The sequence below is a fragment of the Octopus bimaculoides genome, chromosome 30 (genome assembly GCF_046866305.1).
Source record: "Octopus bimaculoides isolate indiv1 chromosome 30, ASM4686630v1, whole genome shotgun sequence".
In the NCBI taxonomy this organism is placed as follows: domain Eukaryota; kingdom Metazoa; phylum Mollusca; class Cephalopoda; order Octopoda; family Octopodidae; genus Octopus; species Octopus bimaculoides.
Genome location: NC_142957.1, coordinates 3,116,687 through 3,134,186, shown reverse-complemented (window position 1 = coordinate 3,134,186; position 17,500 = coordinate 3,116,687). Strand labels below are relative to the sequence as shown.

At 34.9% G+C, this 17,500-nt stretch overlaps 1 protein-coding gene across 1 annotated transcript in view; it reads right to left on the bottom strand.

Annotated features, from left to right (window-relative positions):
* LOC106876120 (uncharacterized) overlaps positions 1–17,500 on the bottom strand; it is a 138,795-nt gene that overhangs the window by 86,845 nt on the left and 34,450 nt on the right. The window contains exons 2-11 of the mRNA XM_089346163.1: positions 16,396–16,599; positions 13,955–14,026; positions 11,754–11,825; positions 10,209–10,280; positions 9,173–9,244; positions 7,991–8,062; positions 5,934–6,005; positions 4,928–4,999; positions 2,687–2,758; positions 1,805–1,876 (exon numbers count right to left, since the gene is read on the bottom strand). Of these exons, the coding sequence (XP_089202289.1) occupies positions 1,805–1,876; positions 2,687–2,758; positions 4,928–4,999; positions 5,934–6,005; positions 7,991–8,062; positions 9,173–9,244; positions 10,209–10,280; positions 11,754–11,825; positions 13,955–14,026; positions 16,396–16,595 (848 nt within the window). The 5' untranslated portion in view covers positions 16,596–16,599. The remainder of the gene's footprint in view (positions 1–1,804; positions 1,877–2,686; positions 2,759–4,927; positions 5,000–5,933; positions 6,006–7,990; positions 8,063–9,172; positions 9,245–10,208; positions 10,281–11,753; positions 11,826–13,954; positions 14,027–16,395; positions 16,600–17,500) is intronic.

Genomic DNA, 17,500 nt, shown 5'->3' with positions numbered 1-17,500 from the left:
GGCAAAGGGTTAGGATGATGATCATGATGATGTGGAAAATTATGGACGTGATGATGATGGTAATGATGGTGTTGATGATAAGTATGATGATGATGTTGAGGATATTGATGTCTATGATAATCATGATCATTGTGGTGAGGCTAATGCTCATTATGGAAATGATCGTGGAAATGATGGTGATAATAAGGATGGAGATGATGATGATGATGAGGACGACGACGACGCAAATGATGATGAAGAACGGGACGACGATAAAATTTATGATCACGTTAAAGTTTAGAATGCTACTAATGATGATGATGATGGTGATGATGGTGATGATGACGATGATGATGATGATGATGATGATGATGATGATGATGACGTTGATGTTGATGATGATGATGACGATGATGATGATGATGACGATGATTATGATGATGATGATGATGACGTTGATGATGATGATGATGATGATGACGATAATGATGGTGATGATGACGATGGTGATGATGATGGTGATGATGATGATGATGATGATAACGATGATGATGATGATGATGATGATGATGACGATGATGATGATGATGACGATGATGATGGTGATGATGATGATGATGATGATGATGACGTTGATGATGATGATGATGATGTTGATGATGACGATGATGATGATGATGACGATGATAATGATGATGATGATGATAATTTTGACATCATCAACTCAAAAACGACGAGAAGAAGATGAATACAAAGAAGGCAAATTAGATGATGAGAAAGAAGAAAAGAAGACAAAAGAAATACAAAAAAAGGAAATGAATAACAAGAAAGAGAGGAAGAAGAAGAAGAATAATGAGAAGAAAACGAAGAATCAGAAGAAACAGACGAAGGAGAAGAAAAGTAGGAGAAGAAATAGATTATGAAGCAGAAAAACATGAACAACAACAACAAATGCAGAAGTATAGAAGAAGAAGAAGAAGAAGAGAAGAAGAAGAAGAAGAAGAAGAAGAAGAAGAAGTAGAAGAAGAAGAAGAAGCAGAAGAAGAAGAAGAAATGTAGAAGAAATGAAGAAGAAATGAATGAAGAAAGGGGAGAAGCAGAGGAAAAAGCAGAAAAAAAGAGGAGGAGAGACAATAATAAGAAAAACAACAACAAAAACAACAAAAACAACACAAACAAAATAAACTACAACAACAACAACAGAACAGGAATAAGAAAATAAAGCAGAAGAAGAAAACAAGAAGAAGAACAAGAAGAAGAACAAGAAGAAGAAGAGGAACAGGAAGGTGTAGATGATGATGAAGAAGAAAAAAGGACAGGAAGAAGCGGAAAAGATGACGAAGAAGAAGAAAAATATTTAGAAGAAAATAAAGAAGAAGAAGTCGAAAAAAGAAGAAACGGAAGAAACGGATAAAGAAGAAAAGAAGAAAGACAAATTGATGATCATGTTGATGATGATGAAAAATAAGAACAATAACAACAAAAAAGTGAACCTAAACGAAAATCAGCGACAACAACTAAAAGACGAGAAAGGAACATAAGTAGGATGAAGAGAGGAGAAAGAGGATGAGGTGGACTAGGTAGAGAAGGGGGGAGTAGAGTAAAATAGGGGAGTGTGGTGTAGGCGGTGGAGGAGGATGTTTAGGTCGAAGACGGCGATTATGTGAAGAAAATTTCCAAAAAAAAAACCAATGAATTCCAGAAAAAGAAGAATGGATTATGTGTTTAATGAGTGAGAATGAGACAAATCGGTAAATGAATTAATATTAAACATTGAGAATTATATCGTGAGTAAAAGAGTCCGAAGGAAACAGAGGCAACTTACAATGTTTTTAAATTGGAAATATTTGCAAACCATCCATCTTTGATGTCTTTAATTTGATTGGAGGAAAGTTCTCTGCATTATAAAAGGGAGACGATTAGAAATAATATAGAATAGTTTCGTGATACAATATTCAATAATGAGTGATTAGAGTTAGAGGAGTATGGAGATGAATTAGGAGGATGAGGAAGAAAGGAATATGAAGATGGCATTGCTGATTGGGCTTCTGATAAAGATGATGGAGACGATGATGACTATAACGATGTTAGCGTAGAATAAGAAGAAAAAGAAAAGTAAAGAGGGACGAAGAAGTCGGGGAAGTAAGAAGAAGAAAAAGAGAAGTAGAAGAAGAACAAGAAGAAAAAGAAGAAGAAGAAGAAGAAGAAGAAGAAGAAGAAGAAGAAGAAGAACAAGAACAAGAACAAGAAGAATAAGAGAAAGAATAAGAAGAAGAAGAAAAAGAAGAAGAAGAAGAAGAAGAAGAAGAAGAAGAAGAAAAGGAAAACAATACGAATGAGAAGAAGAAGAACAAGAAGAAGAAGAAGAAGAAGAAGAAGATGAAGAAGAAGAAAAAGAAGAAAACGAGAATGGAACTAAAGTGGGAGGAAGACAAGGATAAGGAGGCAGGGCGGATGGGGAGGAGAATGTGGCAGTAGAGTAGAATAGGAGCGTGTGGTGTAGGTGGCGGATGAGGAGTTTCAGGACGACGACAACGAGTATGTGAAGAAGAAAATAACCAGAAAGACGAATGAATTCCAGAAAAGGAAGAATGGATTATGTGTTTAAAGAGTGAGAATGAGACAAATCGGTAAATGATTTAATATTAAACATTGAGAATTATATCGTGAGTGAAAGAGTCTGAAGAAAACAGAAGAGGCAACTTACAAATATGTCAAATTGTAGAGATTTGCAAACGATCCAGATTTGATGTCTTGAATTGTATTGTTGTGAAGATTTCTGCATTGTAAAAGGGAGAAGATTAGAAATAATATGGAATAGTTTCGTGATACAATATTCAATATTGATTGATAAGAGTGAGAGGAATATGGAGATTAATTAGGAGGATGAGGAAGAAAGGAATATGAAGATGGTACAGCTGATGGGGATTCTGATGAAGATGATGGTGATGATGATGATGATGATGATGATGATGATGATGATGATGATGATGATGACGATGATAATTTTGACATCATCAACTCGTCGAAAATGACGATGCGTTTGAACATGATGACGGTGATCACCTTAATTATAATGATACTCTCGTTGATACGGTTGATGAAGATAATGATGATGTTGATGATGATAATGATGATGTTGATGATGATGATGAAGTTTGTGATCACAATGAGGCTGATGATGACGTTCAGGTTTAGATTGATGATATTGATAATATTGACAACGATGATAAAGACGACGATGTTGATTTTGATGAAGATCCTTATGATAATGACGATGGGTATTAGGAGGTGGCGGCGGATGAAGATGCTGATTATCTTGAAGATAATCACGGTAAAGATGATAATGATGTAGAAGGATTAAAGGAAAGAGGTAAAGAAGAAGATGAAAACAAAGAAGGCAAATTAGTTGATGAGAAAGAAGTAAAGACGACAAAAGAAACACAACAAAAGGAAATGAATAAGAAGAAAAAGAGGGAGAAGAATAAGGAGAAGGAAACGAAGAATCAGAAGAAACAGAAGAAGAAGAATGGGAGGACAAGAAATAGATTATGAAGAAGAAAACATGAAGAACAACAACAATAACAAGAAAAGCAGAAGTATACATACAGGAGAAGAAGAAGGAGAAGAAGAAAAAGAACAAGAAGAAAAACAATAACAGAAACAACAAAAACAAACAGAATACCTACAATAATAACAAAGTAGAAGAAAAAGAAGAAGAAGAAGAAGAAGAAGAAGAAGAAGAAGAAGAAGAAGAAGAAGAAGAAGAAGAAGATGAAGCAAATGCAGAAGTTGAAGAAGAAGAAGAAGAAGAAGAAGAAGAAGAAGAAGAAGAAGAAGAAGAGGAAGAAGAAGAAGAAGAAGAAGAAGAAGAAGATGAAGCAAATGCAGAAGAAGAAACAGGAGAAGGAGAAGAAGAAGAAGAAGAAGAAGAAGAAGAAGAAGAAGAAGAAGAAGAAAACGAACAAGAAGAACAACAATAACAAAAACAACAAAAACAGACAGAATACCTACAATAATAACAAAGAAGAAGAAGAAGAAGAAGAAGAAGAAGAAGAAGAAGAAGAAGCAAATGCAGAAGTTGAAGAAGAAGTTGAAGAAGAAAAAGAAGACGAAGAAGAAGAAGAAGAAGAAGAAGAAGAAACAAAAGGAGAAGAAGAAGAAGAAGAAGAAGAAGAAGAAGAAAAATAAGAAGAAGATGAAGCAAATGCAGAAGAAGAAGAAACAGGAGAAGGAGAAGAAGAAGAAGAAGAAGAAAATGAAGAAGAAGAAGAAGAAGAAGAAGGAGAAGAAGGAGAAGAAGAAGAAGAAGAATAAGAAGGAGAAGATGAAGCAAATACAGAAGTTGAAGAAGAAGAAGAAGAAGAAGAAGAAACAAAAAGGAGAAGAAGAAGAAGAAGAAGAAGAAGATGAAGCAAATGCAGAAGAAGAAGAAACAGGAGAAGGAGAAGAAGAAGAAGAAGAAGAAGAAGAAGAAGAAGAAGAAAAAGAAGAAGAAGTAGAAGAAGAAGAAAATGAAGAAGAAGAAGAAGAAGAAGAAGAAGAAGAAGAAGAAGAAGAAGAAGAAGAGCAGAAAGAATACAAGTTGATGCTCATGATGATGTGGAAGAACAAGAAGGAGAACAACGAATTCGAGACAACAAGAGAATGTAACTGAAGTAGGAGGAAGACTGGATAAAGAGGAGGAGGCGACTGAGGAGGAGAATGAGGCAGTAGAGTAGAATAGGAGAGTGTGGCGTAGACGGCAGAGGAGGAGTTCCAGGACGACGACAACGAGTATGTGAAGAAGAAAATAACCAAAAAAAAAACGAATGAATTCCAGGAAAAGAAGAATGAATTATGTGTTTAAAGAGTGACAATGAGACAAATCGGTAAATGATTTAATATTAAACATTGAGAATTATATCGTGAGTGAAAGAGTCTGAAGAAAACAGAAGAGGCAACTTACAATCTTTGTAAATTGTAGAGATTTGCAAACCATCCATCTTTGATGTCTTTAATTTGATTGGAGGAAAGTTCTCTGCATTATAAAAGGGAGAAGATTAGAAATAATATAGAATAGTTTCATGATACAATATTCAATAATGAGTGATTAGAGTTAGAGGAGTATGGAGATGAATTAGGAGGATGAGGAAGAAAGGAATATGAAGATGGTATTGCTGATTGGGCTTCTGATAAAGATGATGGAGACGATGATGACTATAGCGATGTTAGCGTAGAATAAGAAGAAAAAGAAAAGTAAAGAGGGACGAAGAAGTCGGGGAAGTAAGAAGAAAAAAAAGAGTAGAAGAAGAACAAGAACAAGAGCAAGAACAAGAAGAAAAAGAAGAAGAAGAAGAAGAAAAAGAACAACAACAACAACAACAACAACAATAACAACAACAACAACAACAACAACAAGTATAAGAGAAAGAATAATAATAATAATAATAATAATAATAATAATAATAATAAGAAGAAGAAGAAGAAGAAGAAGAATAGGAAGAGATGAAGAAGAAAAAGGAGAAAAGAAGAGTAGAAGAAGAAGAAGAAGAAGAAGAAGAAGAAGAAGAAGAAGAAGAAGAAGAAGAAGAAGAAGAAAAAGGAAAACAATACGAATGAGAAGAAGAAGAAGAAGAAGAAGAAGAAGAAGAAGAAGAAGAAGAAGAAAACGAGAATGGAACTAAAGTGGGAGGAAGACAAGGCTAAGAAGGCAGGGCGGATGGGGAGGAGAATGTGACAGTAGAGTAGAATAGGAGCGTGTGGTGTAGGTGGCGGATGAGGAGTTTCAGGACGACGACAACGAGTATGTGAAGAAGAAAATAACCAGAAAAACGAATGAATTCCAGAAAAGGAAGAATGGATTATGTGTTTAAAGAGTGAGAATGAGACAAATCGGTAAATGATTTAATATTAAACATTGAGAATTATATCGTGAGTGAAAGAGTCTGAAGAAAACAGAAGAGGCAACTTACAAATATGTCAAATTGTAGAGATTTGCAAACGATCCAGATTTGATGTCTTGAATTGTATTGTTGTGAAGATTTCTGCATTGTAAAAGGGAGAAGATTAGAAATAATATGGAATAGTTTCGTGATACAATATTCAATATTGATTGATAAGAGTTAGAGGAATATGGAGAATAATTAGGAGGATGAGGAAGAAAGGAATATGAAGATGGTACAGCTGATGGGGATTCTGATGAAGATGATGGTGATGATGATGATGATGATGATGATGATGATGATGATGATGATGATGATGATGATGATGATGATAATTTTGACATCATCAACTCGTCGAAAATGACGATGCGTTTGAACATGATGACGGTGATCACCTTAATTATAATGATACTCTTGCTGATACGGTTGATGAAGATAATGATGATGTTGATGATGATAATGATGATGTTGATGATGATGATGAAGTTTGTGATCACAATGATGCTGATGATGACGTTCAGGTTTAGATTGATGATAATGATAATATTGACAACGATGATAAAGACGACGATGTTGATTTTGATGAAGATCCTTATGATAATGACGATGGGTATTAGGAGGTGGCGGCGGATGAAGATGCTGATTATCTTGAAGATAATCACGGTAAAGATGATAATGATGTAGAAGGATTAAAAGAAAGAGGTAAAGAAGAAGATGAAGACAAAGAAGGCAAATTAGTTGATGAGAAAGAAGTAAAGACGACAAAAGAAATACAACAAAAGGAAATGAATAAGAAGAAAAAGAGGGAGAAGAATAAGGAGAAGGAAACGAAGAATCAGAAGAAACAGAAGAAGAAGAATGGGAGGACAAGAAATAGATTATGAAGAAGAAGAAAACATGAAGAACAACAACAATAACAAGAAAAGCAGAAGTATACATAAAGGAGAAGAAGAAGGAGAAGAAGAAAAAGAACAAGAAGAAAAACAATAACAGAAACAACAAAAACAAACAGACTACCTACAATAATAACAAAGTAGAAGAGAAAGAAGAAGAAGAAGAAGAAGAAGAAGAAGAAGAAGAAGAAGAAGAAGAAGAAGAAGAAGAAGAAGATGAAGCAAATGCAGAAGAAGAAGAAACAGGAGAAGGAGAAGAAGAGGAAGAAGAAGAAGAAGAAGAAGAAGAAGAAGAAGAAGAAGAAGAAGAAAAAGAAGAAGAAGAAGAAGATGAAGCAAATGCAGAAGTTGAAGAAGAAGAAGAAGAAGAAGAAGAAGAAGAAACAAAAGGAGAAGAAGAAGTTGAAGAAGAAGAAGAAGAAGAAGAAGAAGAAGAAGAAGAAGATGATGAAGCAAATGCAGCAGAAGAAGAAACAGGAGAAGAAGAAGAAGAAGAAGAAGAAGAAGAAGAAGAAGAAGAAAATGAAGAAGAAGCAGAAAATGAAGAAGAAGAAGAAGGAGAAGAAGAAGGAGAAGATGAAGCAAATACAGAAGTTGAAGAAGAAGAAGAAGAAGAAGAAGAAGAAGAAGAAGAAGAAAAGGAGAAGCAGAAGAAGAAGAAGAAGAAGATGAAGCAAATGCAGAAGAAGAAGAAACAGGAGAAGAAGAAGAAGAAGAAGAAGAAGAAGAAGAAGAAGAAAAAATGAAGAAGAAGAAGAAGAAGAGGAAGAAGAAGAAGAAGAAGAAGAAGAAGAAGAAGAAGAAGAAGAAGAAGAGCAGAAAGAATACAAGTTGATGCTCATGATGATGAGGAAGAACAAGAAGAAGAACAACGAATTCGAGACAACAAGAGAATGTAACTGAAGTAAGAGGAAGACTGGATAAAGAGGAGGAGGCGACTGAGGAGGAGAATGAGGCAGTAGAGTAGAATAGGAGAGTGTGGCGTAGACGGCAGAGGAGGAGTTCCAGGACGACGACAACGAGTATGTGAAGAAGAAAATAACCAAAAAAAAAACGAATGAATTCCAGGAAAAGAAGAATGAATTATGTGTTTAAAGAGTGACAATGAGACAAATCGGTAAATGATTTAATATTAAACATTGAGAATTATATCGTGAGTGAAAGAGTCTGAAGAAAACAGAAGAGGCAACTTACAATCTTTGTAAATTGTAGAGATTTGCAAACCATCCATCTTTGATGTCTTTAATTTGATTGGAGGAAAGATCTCTGCATTATAAAAGGGAGAAGATTAGAAATAATATAGAATAGTTTCATGATACAATATTCAATAATGAGTGATTAGAGTTAGAGGAGTATGGAGATGAATTAGGAGGATGAGGAAGAAAGGAATATGAAGATGGTATTGCTGATTGGGCTTCTGATAAAGATGATGGAGACGATGATGACTATAGCGATGTTAGCGTAGAATAAGAAGAAAAAGAAAAGTAAAGAGGGACGAAGAAGTCGTGGAAGTAAGAAGAAGAAAAAGAGAAGTAGAAGAAGAACAAGAACAAGAGCAAGAAGAAGAAGAAAAAGAAGAAGAAGAAGAAGAAGAAGAAGAAGAAGAAGAAGAAGAAGATGAAGCAAATGCAGAAGAAGAAGAAACAGGAGAAGAAGAAGAAGAAGAAGAAGAAGAAGAAGAAAATGAAGAAGAAGAAAATGAAGAAGAAGAAGAAGGAGAAGAAGAAGGAGAAGATGAAGCAAATACAGAAGTTGAAGAAGAAGAAGAAGAAGAAGAAGAAGAAGAAGAAGAAGAAGAAGAAGAAAAGGAGACGAAGAAGAAGAAGAAGAAGAAGAAGAAGATGAAGCAAATGCAGAAGAAGAAGAAACAGGAGAAGAAGAAGAAGAAGAAGAAGAAGAAGAAGAAAAAATGAAGAAGAAGAAGAAGAAGAAGAGGAAGAAGAAGAAGAAGAAGAAGAAGAAGAAGAAGAAGAAGAAGAAGAAGAAGAAGAAGAAGAGCAGAAAGAATACAAGTTGATGCTCATGATGATGAGGAAGAACAAGAAGAAGAACAACGAATTCGAGACAACAAGAGAATGTAACTGAAGTAAGAGGAAGACTGGATAAAGAGGAGGAGGCGACTGAGGAGGAGAATGAGGCAGTAGAGTAGAATAGGAGAGTGTGGCGTAGACGGCAGAGGAGGAGTTCCAGGACGACGACAACGAGTATGTGAAGAAGAAAATAACCAAAAAAAAAACGAATGAATTCCAGGAAAAGAAGAATGAATTATGTGTTTAAAGAGTGACAATGAGACAAATCGGTAAATGATTTAATATTAAACATTGAGAATTATATCGTGAGTGAAAGAGTCTGAAGAAAACAGAAGAGGCAACTTACAATCTTTGTAAATTGTAGAGATTTGCAAACCATCCATCTTTGATGTCTTTAATTTGATTGGAGGAAAGATCTCTGCATTATAAAAGGGAGAAGATTAGAAATAATATAGAATAGTTTCATGATACAATATTCAATAATGAGTGATTAGAGTTAGAGGAGTATGGAGATGAATTAGGAGGATGAGGAAGAAAGGAATATGAAGATGGTATTGCTGATTGGGCTTCTGATAAAGATGATGGAGACGATGATGACTATAGCGATGTTAGCGTAGAATAAGAAGAAAAAGAAAAGTAAAGAGGGACGAAGAAGTCGTGGAAGTAAGAAGAAGAAAAAGAGAAGTAGAAGAAGAACAAGAACAAGAGCAAGAAGAAGAAGAAAAAGAAGAAAAAGAAGAAGAAGAAGAAGAAGAAGAAGAAGAAGAAGAAGAAGAAGAGGAAGAAGAATAACAAGAACAAGAACAAGAACAAGAACAAGAAGTATAAGAGAAAGAATAATAATAATAATAATAATAATAATAATAATAATAAGAAGAAGAAGAAGAAGAAGAAGAAGAAGAAGAAGAAGTAGAGGAAGAGATGAAGAAGAAAAAGGAGAAAAGAAGAGTAGAAGAAGAAGAAGAAGAAGAAGAAGAAGAAGAAGAAGAAGAAGAAAAAGGAAAACAATACGAATGAGAAGAAGAAGAAGAAGAAGAAGAAGAAGAAGAAGAAGAAGAAGAAGAAGAAGAAGAAGAAAACGTGAATGGAACTAAAGTGGGAGGAAGACAAGGATAAGGAGGCAGGGCGGATGGGGAGGAGAATGTGGCAGTAGAGTAGAATAGGAGCGTGTGGTGTAGGTGGCGGATGAGGAGTTTCAGGACGACGACAACGAGTATGTGAAGAAGAAAATAACCAGAAAGACGAATTAATTCCAGAAAAGGAAGAATGGATTATGTGTTTAAAGAGTGAGAATGAGACAAATCGGTAAATGATTTAATATTAAACATTGAGAATTATATCGTGAGTGAAAGAGTCTGAAGAAAACAGAAGAGGCAACTTACAAATATGTCAAATTGTAGAGATTTGCAAACGATCCAGATTTGATGTCTTGAATTGTATTGTTGTGAAGATTTCTGCATTGTAAAAGGGAGAAGATTAGAAATAATATGGAATAGTTTCGTGATACAATATTCAATATTGAGTGATAAAAGTGAGATGAATGTGGAGAATAAATAGGAGGATGAGGAAGAAAGGAATAGGAAGATGGTACAGCTGATGGGGATTCTGATGAAGATGATGGTGATGATGAGGAGGAGGAAGAGGAGGAGGAGGATCATGATGATGATCGTGATGATGCCAATGTTTATGATGATGATGGTCATTACGACGAACATGAGAAGAAGAAGAAGAAGAAGAAGAAGAAGAGGAAGAAGAAGAAGAAGAAGAAGAAGAAGAAGAAGAAGAAGAAGAAGGAGTACAAAAACAAGAGGAAGATGAAGATGAAGAAGAGAGCGAAGAAGTACAAGATGGAGTAGGAGGAAAATAAGAAGAAAAAGGATAAGGATGAGAAAAAGAAGTACAAAATGGAGATAAAAGAGGAAGAGGAAGAAAGAGAAAAGAAGAAGCAGAAAAAGAAGACGAAGAAGCAGACGAAGAAGACGAAGAAGACGAAGGCGAAGAAGAACAAGAAGAAGACGAAGAAAGCGAAGAATAAGAAGACCAAGAAGGAAGAGGAGGAGAATATTAAGACGAAAGAGAAGAGGAAGAAGAATTAGAAAAAGAAAAAAAAGGGGAAGAGGAAAAAAGAGAAAAAAGAAGCAGATAAAGAAAAAGCAGAATAAGAAGAAAAATGAAGAAATGCAGAAAGAAGAAGACGGATGGGAAGAAAATGAAGAAGCGATATGAGGAGAAAGAGTATATTATCAAGAAGAAGAAAAAGAATGAAAAAGGATGAAAGAGAAAATAATATAAAGAAGACGAAAGGGAATAGAAGTATAAGTAGATGATCACGTACAATAAGAAGAAGAAGAAGAAGAAGAAGAAGAAGAAGAAGAAGAAGAAGAAGAAGACGAAGAAGAAAAAGAAGAAGAAGACGAAGAAGAAGAAGAAGGAGAAGAAGAAGAAGAAGAAGAAGAAGAAGAAGAAGAAGAAGAAGAAGAAGAAGAAGACGAAGAAGAAGAAGAAGGAGAAGAAGAAGAAGAAGAAGAAGAAGAAGAAACGGAAAAAGAAGAGAAGAAAAAATCAAGTTGATGTTGATGGTGATGATAATGAAGAACAACAACAACAACAAACTGTGAAACAATAAGGACGCGAGAATGGAACTGAAGCGGGAGGAAGACTGGATAAAAATGACGAGGCGGATGAGGAGGAGAATGGGGGAGTAGAGTAAAATAGGGGCGTGTGGTGAAGGCGCGGCGGAGGAGTTTCAGGACGACGACAACGAGTATGTGAAGAAGAAAATAACCAAAAAATAATGAATACCAGAAAAGAAGAATGGATTATGTGTTTAAAGAGTGAGAATGAGACAAATCGGTAAATGATTTAATATTAAACATTGAGAATTATATCTTGAGTAAAAGAGTCTGAAGAAAACAGAGACAACTTACAAATATGTCAAATTGGAGAGATTTGCAAACGATCCATCTTTGATGTCTTGAATTTGATTGGAGGAAAGATATCTGCATAATATATTGGAGAAGATTAGAAATGAAATGGAATAGTTTCGTGATACAACCTTCAATATTGAGTGATAAAAGTGAGGGGAATATGGAGATTAATTAGGAGGATGAGGAAGAAAGGAATATGAAGATGGTATTGCTGATGGGGATTCTGATGAAGATGATGGTGACGATAAGTACAACTGTGACCTTGAGGATGGCAAAGGGTTAGGATGATGATCATGATGATGTGGAAAATGATGGACGTGATGATGATGGTAATGATGGTGTTGATGATAAGTATGATGATGATGTTGAGGATATTGATGTCTATGATAATCATGATCATTGTGGTGAGGCTAATGCTCATTATGGAAATGATCGTGGAAATGATGGTGATAATAAGGATGGAGATGATGATGATGATGAGGACGACGACGACGCAAATTATGATGAAGAACGGGACGACGATAAAATTTATGATCACGTTAAAGTTTAGAATGCTACTAATGATGATGATGATGGTGATGATGGTGATGATGACGATGATGATGATGATGATGATGATGATGATGATGATGACGTTGATGTTGATGATGATGATGACGATGATGATGATGATGACGATGATTATGATGATGATGATGATGACTACGACGATGATGATAATGATGATGACGATGATGATGATGATGACGATGATTATGATGATGATGATGATGGTAATTTTGACATCATCAACTCAAAAATGACGATGCATTTGAACATTATGACGGAGATCACCTTAATGATAATGATACTGTCGATGATAGGGTTGATGATGATAATGATGATGTTTATGATGATAATGATGATGTTTATGATGATAATGATGATGTTTATGATGATAATGATGATGTTTATGATGATAATGAGGAAGAAGATGGTGATGATCTTGAAGATAATCACGGTAATGATGATAATGATGTAGAAGGATTAAAGCAAAGAGGTAAAGAAGAAGATGAATACAAAGAAGGCAAATTAGATGATGAGAAATAAGAAAAGAAGACAAAAGAAATACAAAAAAAGGAAATGAATAACAAGAAAGAGAGGAAGCAGAAGAAGAATAATGAGAAGGAAACAAAGAATCAGAAGAAACAGAAGAAGAAGAATAGGAGGAGAAGAAATAGGTTATGAAGAAGAAAAACATGAACAACAACAACAACAACAAATGCAGAAGAAGAAGTAGAAGAAGAAGAAGAAGAAGAAGAAGAAGAAGGGGAAGAAAAAGAAGAAGAAGAAGAAGAAGAAGAAAAAGAAGAAGAAGAAGAAGAAGAAGAAGAAGAAGAAGAAGAAGAAGAAGAAGAAGAAATGTAGAAGAAATGAAGAAGAAATGAATGAAAAAAAGGGAGAAGCAGAGGAAGAAGCAGAAAAAGAGGAAGAAAGACAATAAGAAGAAGAAGAACAACAAAAACAACAAAAACAACACAAACAAAATAAACTACAACAACAAAAGCAGAGGAATAAGAAAATGAAGCAGAAAAAGAAAAGAAGAAGAAGAAGAAGAAGAAGAAAAAGAAAAAGAAGAAGAAGAAGAAGAAGAAGAAGAAGAAGAAGAAGAAGAAGAGGAACAGGAAGGTGTAGATGATGATGAAGAAGAAAAAAGGACAGGAAGAAGCGGAAAAGATGACGAAGAAGAAGAAAAATATTTAGAAGAAAATAAAGAAGTCGAAAAAAGAAGAAACGGAAGAAACGGATAAAGAAGAAAAGAAGAAAGACAAATTGATGATCATGATGATGACGATGAAAAATAAGAACAATAACAACAAAAAAGTGAACCAAAACGAAAATCAGCGACAACAACTAAAAGACGAGAAAGGAACATAAGTAGGATGAAGAGAGGAGAAAGAGGATGAGGTGGACTAGGTAGAGAAGGGGGGAGTAGAGTAAAATAGGGGAGTGTGGTGTAGGCGGTGGAGGAGGATGTTTAGGTCGAAGACGGCGATTATGTGAAGAAAATTTCCAAAAAAAAAACCAATGAATTCCAGAAAAAGAAGAATGGATTATGTGTTTAATGAGTGAGAATGAGACAAATCGGTAAATGAATTAATATTAGACATTGAGAATTATATCGTGAGTAAAAGAGTCCGAAGAAAACAGAGGCAACTTACAATTCTTTTAAATTGGAGAGATTTGCAAACCATCCATCTTTGATGTCTTTAATTTGATTGGAGGAAAGATCTCTGCATTATAAAAGGGAGAAGATTAGAAATAATATAGAATAGTTTCATGATACAATATTCAATATTGAGTGATTAAAGTTAGAGGAGTATGGAGAATAATTAGGAGGAGGAGAAGGAAGAAAGGAATATGAAGATGGTAAGGATGATGGGGATTCTGATGAAGATGATGGTGATGATGATGATTATAACGATGTTCACGTAGAATAAGAAGAAAAGAAAAGTAAAGAGGGAAGATGTCGGGGAAGTAAGAAGAAGAAGAAGAAGAAGAAGAAGAAGAAGAAGAAGAAGAAGAAGAAGAAGAAAAATAAGAAGAAAAAGAAGAAAAATAAAAAGAAGAAGAAGAAGAAGAAGAAGAAGAAAAAGATGAAGAAAAAGAAAACAATACGAATGAGCTGAAGAAGAAGAAGAAAAAGAAGAATAAGAAGAAAAAGAAGAAAAAGAAGAAGAAGAAGAAGAAGAAGAAGAAGAAGAGATGAAGAAGAAAAAGGAGAAAAAAGGAGGAAGAATAGAAGAAGAAAAAGAAGAAGAAGAAGAAGAAGAAGAAGAAGAAGAAGAAGAAGAAGAAGAGATGAAGAAGAAAAAGGAGAAAAAAGGAGGAAGAGTAGAAGAAGGAGAAGAAGAAGAAGAAGAAGAAGAAGAAGAAGAAGAAGAAAAAGAAGAAGACGAAGAAAAAGAAGACGAAGAAGAAGAAGAAGAAGAAGAAGAAAATGAAGAAGAAGAAAATGAAGAAGAAAAAGAAGAAAAAGAAGAAAAAGAAGAAGAAAAGTAAAACAATACGAATGAGAAGAAGAAGAAGAAGAAGAAGAAGAAGAAAAACAATACGAATGAGAAGAAGAAGAAGAAGAAGAAGAAGAAGAAGAAGAAGAAGAAGAAGAAGAAGAAGAAGAAGAACACTCAAACTATACGGGAGATATGTGGATGACATTAACATCGTAGTCAAAACACCATCAAAAATTCAGACTGAAGAGAACGAGAAGATCGTGATGGAAAACATCCAGAATATAGCTAATACAATACACCAGAGCATCAAGGTAACAATAGATTACCCAACAAGACACCTAAACATGAGACTCCCAGTACTTTACACAGAACTTTGGCTAGAAACAATTAATGACAAAGTTCAAATCCTCCACTCACATTATATGAAGCCTATATCTTCAAAGTATGTTATCCATAAGAATTCGGCTCTATCACACAGTGTGAAAATCAATATATTAGTAGCCGATTTGGTTAGAATAATGAAAACCATATCCCCCCCCCCCTGTGCAGTCCATGGGAGGGGCAAAAACATATTCAAGACTTCATGCATCGCATGCAATTTTCGGGATACAGCCAGAAAGATAGAATCCGGGTATACAGAGGAGCTAACAAGAAATTTGAGGAGATTGTTGTCAAAGATACAAATGGAACACAACCTAGATACCGTAACAAACAGTGGAATAGACTACAAAGGATTAGTGACAAAACAAACAAAAAGACCACGTGGTACAATACCGACAAGTTCCAGGGAGTAATGTTTGTGGACGCCACGACACACGGAGAACTGGCCCGCAGATTTCTAAAAATCCTCAAAAGTACCAAGTTGAGGATAAATGTTATAGAAAAGCCAGGGAGATCAATTAGATCAATAATATGTAAAGCATATCCCTTCAGAAGAACAAGGTGTGTTGAGGAGAGTTGCAGTGTGTGCAAAAATAGTCCTGGTGCCAACTGCAAAGCCAGAAATGTAGTCTACAAAATAAGCTGTATGGATGGTGAGTGTAAAAACAGAAACACGACATACATAGGTGAGACGGCAAGAAGTTTGGCTGAGCGTGTAAACGAACATTGGAGGGACTATAATAATCAAAAACAAACCTCGGTGCTCTACCAGCATGCCAAAGAACAACATGGTGGTGTACTGGACAGAATTAGCATAGAAATCCTGTCTAGACACCCCGGTGACGCATCGTTGCGACAAATACAGGAGTCGGTCCTCATAACTGAAACGCAACCAATTTTAAACACAAAATACACGTAGATGAGGGCCTTACAATTGCCCATGGTTGCATGTGTTGTTCACACGTATTCTCCGTTCGTTGAATGTGCCATCAGGAGATTTGGTGGGATCAGACAAATAACACCAAAGTTCAGATACTAGTCAGATCCAGATCATTGTGTAATGTTATAAATAATAAATTCAGTATAAGTATACATTGAATGAGAAACAATTTATTTGACTTCACAGCAAGTAACATATCGGTCTGTTTTACTCAAACATTGTGTTTAAAGCTGTGAGATCAACAACATAAGCGATTCGCTAAGGACATAATCGATGAGAGTTTAAAACATTGGATGTGGAAAATATGTAGCAAATGTCAAGTACTTACAAAGATGTAGTATTTTGCGGGATATTGTTGGGGACTGAAGTTAATCGGCGGCGTTCACAATTTACAATTCCATTCCTATAGCAAATACATATGGTGCATGCACTTGACACAACGTGTTGCCCGAAAACCAATCTCGTATACAGTATGAACACAAAAGTCCATTCAACTAACATAATTTGACGGAACATATTTTCAGGCATAAATCTGTAAGAGAAGAAAATAGAAAATATCAGAGGCTTCAATGTTATTACTTTCATGCTGCAGATTCTTCGAAGGAAGCAAAGTTCACCCTTGTTCCATGTGAGGAATATGGCTTTATTTTCATTATTTGATTTTCAAAGTTAGAAAATTAAGTTTCGAGAAATTAGTGTGAAAAAATATATTAGTGATTATAAGCTTAAGAAAACTGAGCATCAAACACATACACACACACACACTCACAAACACATACACACACACAAACGTACCCCTACACATTCCCATGCAGTAACCATGCTCGGTGGATCTACTGTAAAATTAATGAATCATAAGTTTCCAGGACCGTAAACTTGTGGTCCCTCTAAACCCGATTAGGCTGCTAAATCAGATGGCCCTCTTAAGCAACTGTATTGTAACGAATGATTTTTCTGCACCCAAGGTTTAGAGGCGTTCATACAAATTATATTTGTGTATATATATATATATATATATATATATATATATATATATATATATATATATAAATTAAAAACGTAAAAATAAAAATAAAAACAGAACACAAAGGATTCCGCGGTTTTACACGTGTTTCATGCTTTATAGTCGTTGCATCATTATATGGGTATATAATTGATAGACAGGATGGTATAAAGCTATCTTCAGCCGCTAATATATTCTTTCCCAAGCATTATATCACAAAGAAGAAGTCACCAAGAAAAAAGTAAAAGATAAACATGAGAGATAAAAAGTGGGAGTCCACTTGGTATTGTCCATTGTAATATACGTTGTAATATGTTTGTCCTTAAGTTGATACATTTACATAAAAGTTCATCGGTACTCCGAAATCTGTCCATATTGTGCCACAATTCAGGGTAGAGTGAATGCTAAATAAACATAACTAGCTTATATG